The sequence below is a fragment of the Amphibalanus amphitrite genome, unplaced genomic scaffold, assembly GCF_019059575.1.
Source record: "Amphibalanus amphitrite isolate SeventyFive unplaced genomic scaffold, NRLGWU_Aamphi_draft 000207F_arrow, whole genome shotgun sequence".
NCBI lineage: Eukaryota > Metazoa > Arthropoda > Thecostraca > Balanomorpha > Balanidae > Amphibalanus > Amphibalanus amphitrite.
Genome location: NW_024881702.1, coordinates 119,743 through 124,973, shown reverse-complemented (window position 1 = coordinate 124,973; position 5,231 = coordinate 119,743). Strand labels below are relative to the sequence as shown.

Sequence of the window (5,231 nt, the reverse complement as noted above, 5' to 3'; positions counted from 1 at the left end):
GATAGGTAAGTACCTACCCTACATACTTTTCCGTATCCATTCCATATTCCTGACCCCATCCATATCCATTCCACCGTGCTCAAGCTCGCCCCGTTTCCGAACTCTTAATTCATTATTCAATATGACATCGGATATGGACGAACAATGATGCACAGACTGGAAACACCTCATCACTGATCTCTATTTTGGCGCCCGTTTCCGTCTGCCCTCCAGTTTGGCGGATTAATGCCCAGCCTAGGCGAATATGGCCACCCAGCCTCAGTGAGCTCCCCTGACGCTCCCGTGGGAAAAAAAGTAGTGCCAGTTTCAACTTGAATATACGAAAAACTGGTGCAAGTCTGATGCAATTAACTTCGCAACCTCGAAATCCGACATGGGTTCGCACTAACTGGGCTCCTCAGGATGGCAGAATGTGACCAATCGTGCGCAGACAGTGTGTAACGTGCTGTGTAGCGCCGGCCCGCCGAGCCGGCGAGGTCGCTCGGCGCGCGCGCCCGCCGCGCCGGCCGACCGGGGCAGCCGGCCGGGAACGACAGTTGGCGTTCGAAGTTGGTGGGCGCCGGTCGCACGTGGTCGAGCTGCTGAGCGAAGCTCCCATCCGACCCAGTTTAGTGCGTTTCGAGTATGCTGAGCTCTAAGGCGTATAAGATTCCGTTCAGCATGCCACCGTTACCGAACTGCGGGAAGATGGGTCTGGATAAGCCTGCCGGTAAGTGGAGCTTCCCTGGTTTGCACCTTGTGCGTTTGTACATTCTTAGGTATGCGTTTTCTGTCACCTGTGACCCAATGCATGGCATCTCCCCAGTCTCCCGTTTCCTCCCGCAATAAAAAATGTAGTTAATTGTGTTTCAGTAGCATTTCCCTTTCCATAGTTGAAAGTACCCAGACCTCGGAGCAACTCTTTTTATACCGCCTGACTTTATTTTTCCAATTAGGTAAAGAATAATCAGAATGTTATCCTGGCTATTTCCAAGATTCCTATAGATATTCACAGCGCTACCGTAAACAATCCGAATTGCGAACGCATGGAACAGCATTTTGCTCGCTGCCAAAGAGCGTTTGTCCTCTAGGATACCGATTCCTATTTCCTCGCGATAATCTCCGAATTTTGACGTTAGCCAGGCTGGGTCGCTCTGATAATTCAGGAGGCTGTTTTGAACGAAAATCCCTTGCCTATGGGTTTATGAGCGTTCGCTGTAGGTAAAGGTTCTGTCTGTGCCGTATGCTGCCTAGCCGGACGGGATGCCGTGCTGGATCTGGGTGTTTTCGCAAACGGTTTCTAAAGGCGAATGTGGTCTTGGGAGCAGGGGCGATATCCCTACTGAGTTCAGCCAGTAGTTCAGCCATAGTCTCGCAGCCAAGTCTGGAGATGGTGCTAATATAATCCAACCAGAGCGTGCCCTCCCAGCCGGAGAACTATGACGGAGCGGCCCGAGACGCAGGGCGCCTAGACGGGGTGCGCACTCGGAGCGCGTTTTACGTAAGGGCCCGCCCCGCCGGGTGACGGTTATGCAAGTCTCCGTCGGCCGTATCTCGGAATTTCCGACCTTGCGGGGGCCGCGGCCCCGGACCGGAGACCAGGAAGGGAAGGGCCGCCGTGTCAGGCACGGGCCGGGCCGGGCCGGGCCGGGCCGCCCGCCGTCATGGGCTGCGGCGCCGGCCCGGTTGGGAAACGAGGTCGGCCCGTCGGCCGGCACTGGGTCGCCGGCGCCGGCGCGGGGGTGGGAGAGCCCGCGCCGGCCGCCTCCCGGTGACCCGCCTCAGGGTCGCCCGTTCCCGTCTCCGGAGAGGCCGCAGCTCCCGGAATCCGGCGGCGGGCTGGCCGCCTTACGTAAGCGCGGGGCAGCCGGGACGGGGACGGCCTTGGTGTCGCGTGCTGGCCGGCCGGGCGCGGCCCTCTGGCGGCCGGTGGCGCGGCGTCTTGGCGGGGGCCGCCGCGCCGCGCCGGATGTGCCCAGTCAGCGGCCGCTCGCAGAATTCCCGGCTGACGTCACGCGGCGCGGCTAGTACGGCGGCCGGCGCCGCCGGAGCGCCAGTCGTCAGCCAGCAGCGAGTCGGTGCGGACGTGCAGCCGCGAGCTCCCCGACGTGAGCCAGCGAGCCATAGCCAGACAGCGAGTCGGTGCAGTGCGACAGATATGTGGGACATATACACGGAGGTGCAGACCGGAGTGTGCGGCAAGATGCCCATGCAGGCCAAAGGTCAGTGGAGTGGACTTGGCCCGCAGCTGGCGGCGCGCTGCTCTATCCAGTGCCGCGGCACTTGGCGTATCCGGAGCCGACCTCAGCTCACGGCATTGGAACTTTGCCCTGGTGCCTTTTGGCATTGCCTGTTAGCTCATCTGGCATCAGTGGCTCACAGCAGCATTCGGTCTTGCATTCGAGAAGCTGTTTGCCATTATACTTATTAATTTCGGACTTGCATATTATTTTACTTTCAATGCTCGAACATTTATCTCACTCATCCTATCCCAAGACTTTTGGTAACAATCCTCTTTTGTCATGCCTATAGCATTCCATTTTCCGTTTTGTTTGGGATGTGATCCCTTCCTTGCTTTTACCCCGCCAGATCCTTGGCCACCAAGTTGTGCCGTCTAACGCACAGGGCCTAAGCCTTGTGGCTGTGCTGCTGCCGTCAACTGACCATCTTCTCTGTCCTTTGCAGAGCAAGTCCAGCGCCACCAGGTGCCTTTCCAGACGGCCTACACCGTCGGCAAGGTGCTGGGCAAGGGCGGCTTCGGCACAGTGTACAGCGGCATCCGCAACCGCGACCGGCTGCCGGTCGCCATCAAGCACGTGCTGAAGCGGACCGTCACCAACTGGGGCACGGTGAGTAGCGAGTTCTGGTGTCTGTCCCTCCCTCTCCGCCGCCATGAAGCGCGCTAGGTCCGGGAAAGTCTGCCTGGATTGAGTCTGTTGGGCCGGCCGTCGGCCGGCCGGTGGTGAAAGCCGCCTGGGATTGCCGGCGAGTAACGGTCCGCCGTCTGCCATGTCCGCTCCGTGTGCCGCCGTGCCTGACCGCCGCGCTCCTTCTCCGGCAGCTCAACTACCAGCGCGTGCCCATGGAGCTGGTGCTGCTGAAGGAGGTGCAGAACGTCACCGGCGTGGTGCGCTGCCTCGACTACTACGAGCGCCACGACAGCTTCATCCTGATCCTGGAGCGCCCAGACAACTGCATCGACCTGTTCGACTACATCTCGGACCGCGGCGCCCTGGACGAGCACGTGGCGCGCAGCTTCTTCAAGCAGGTGGTGCGCACCGTGATGGCCTGCCACGCGGCCGGCGTGGTGCACCGCGACATCAAGGACGAGAACATTCTGGTCGACCAGCGCACCGGCGAGCTGAAGGTGATCGACTTCGGCTCGGGCGCGCGACTCAAGGAGGATCTCTACACAGACTTTGACGGTGAGTTGGGCTGAGCGGCGTCCGCACAGCGGCCACGGAGCTGGCCGAGTTTCGTGCTAGTGGTTTCCGCATTGGCGCTGCAGCGCCCGGGGCAAAAACTAAGTGTGCCAAGGCGGCGTTTTTCTTTCGCCAGTAGCTGTCTGAGCGCCGGCGTGGGACCGAGCCTGGCCGGCCCGACGGGACGGTTGGGGGGAGGGGGGGAGCGGTGTCGGCTCCGGTGACTGGGCTGACCGCCGGCCTGTTAGGGTAGGACAGGGAGGGAGGGAGGGGCCAGTGCATGTGGCCAGCACATGTCGGTACGCACCAACTGGGCAGTGGTTTGACGTCCCCTCTCCGCCTTTGCAGGCACCCGCGTCTACTCTCCGCCCGAGTGGGTGCAGCGGCGCTGCTACCACGGCGTTCCCGCCACCACCTGGTCGCTGGGCATCCTGCTCTACGACATGGTGTGCGGCAACATCCCGTTCGAGGAGGACCACCAGATCATCCGCGCCGAGCTGGCGTTCCGCGGCGGCGTATCGGCCGAGGTGCGCGACCTGATCCGGCGCTGCCTCTGCATCCGGCCGCAGGACCGGCCCTCGCTCGAGGAGGTGATGCGCCACCCGTGGATGGAGGCGCAGCTGTCCAGCTCGCCGCCCACCGACATCCCCACGCGCCGCCTCTCCGGCTCGCTCAGCTTCTCCGACAAGAGCACCTCGAGCCAGGAGAGCGTTTGACGGCCGTGCGTCGGTAGCCGACGGTGAACTAGCTCAGTAGCGGCGCCGCCGGTCCGGCGCCCGCGTCGGCCCAGCGCGGCACGCCGCCGTCGCGCGGACGTTAAACGTGCATCATCCTCGCATCGGGCCGTCCAGTGGGCCGCCCTGCCAATGCTTTAACGGCCTCCGGCCGGCGGCCGCGCCGCCATGTCTCAGTGTACATACCATCGCCGGCCGCCGGCCGCGCCGCTCTCATCCCCATCGTTTTATTATGTTCCTAGAGGCGGCGCCCAGGCCGTCGCCGCAGCTCACCCGGTCGTCGAGAGAGTGTCATCTCGTGTGTGCGTGTGTATATTTATTTCTATATTATTGTGCGAGGTGGTGTGGTATGTGCGAAGAGTGCCGTTGTTGTGTATTGTACATATCAGCTGGCGACTCAGGGCTCTGCGAGGCCCGCCGGTTTGCGACCACTGACGAAGCAGCGCGGATTCCTAACCTGTGCCATGACAGAGCACCCGGTGCCCATTCGCGCCTCTAAATCGTGACCGCGGGCGTCGCCCGATTTTAGCATGCCAAAGATGTCCCCCAAAGTCAGGCCGCGCGTGGCCTGCGGCGGAATTCGCAGCCGGCCTGCGGCGGCGGCGCCGGTCGGCCCGGCGCCGCCGCCTCGTCTGACATCGCGATCGACGGCTGCCCAGTCAATTCGCGTCTTCATAATTTTCAAGGGCATAAAGCCCGGCCAAGTCATGGCCCGGGCCTGTGACCAATAGCCGAATTTGTGCGTGTGTTTGTGATGTACATACGGACAGCTACCAGAAGACCTATTTTTATATAGTAACGGTGAAAAATAAATGTACGTGTATTATCAAATGTTTTCGTGGATGGACGGACGGGCTGATCACGAACGAAAGCCGGGAACTGACCATAGCACAGCGCCTTGGTGGGACCGGGAAACTGACCACAGCACAGCGCCTCGTTGGAGGCGGCCAAGGGCGGAATCGGGTCCCGTCAACAGTCAATGCGTTCGACGGAGTGGGTCCGTTTCTGCACGTATCGGCCAGCACAATGGCACCGGTGCCGATCTCTTAGCCGCGCCGTCAACATCGAGCGGCGGGTGGAGCCGACCCGCTACTCG

General features: G+C 61.4%; 1 protein-coding gene across 6 annotated transcripts; it reads left to right on the top strand.

Moving 5' to 3' along the window:
* Positions 1–306: 306 nt before the first annotated feature.
* LOC122385077 (serine/threonine-protein kinase pim-3-like) lies at positions 307–4,961 on the top strand. Of its 6 annotated transcripts, none has more exons than XM_043373076.1 (5): positions 530–709; positions 2,665–2,828; positions 3,041–3,404; positions 3,750–4,716; positions 4,754–4,961. In XM_043373076.1, exons 1-4 carry the CDS (start codon positions 625–627, stop codon positions 4,115–4,117), a joined length of 981 nt encoding a protein of 326 aa, XP_043229011.1. In that variant the 5' UTR covers positions 530–624; the 3' UTR covers positions 4,118–4,716; positions 4,754–4,961. The 6 variants fall into 6 exon arrangements, with proteins under 6 accessions (XP_043229012.1, XP_043229011.1, XP_043229010.1 ...); XM_043373075.1 differs by having other exon boundaries at positions 3,750–4,720; positions 4,755–4,961; XM_043373073.1 differs by lacking the exon at positions 530–709 and adding an exon at positions 2,024–2,201.
* Positions 4,962–5,231: the final 270 nt, after the last annotated feature.

Bases quoted from the DNA above. Each gene is read 5' to 3' on its own strand.
- LOC122385077 (XM_043373074.1), top strand. From the start codon at position 1,949: ATGTGCCCAGTCAGCGGCCGCTCGCAGAATTCCCGGCTGACGTCACGC. The intron at 2,202-2,664 runs GTCAGTGGAGTG...TGTCCTTTGCAG, and splicing joins GATGCCCATGCAGGCCAAAG to AGCAAGTCCAGCGCCACCAG. The intron at 2,829-3,040 runs GTGAGTAGCGAG...CTTCTCCGGCAG, and splicing joins CCGTCACCAACTGGGGCACG to CTCAACTACCAGCGCGTGCC.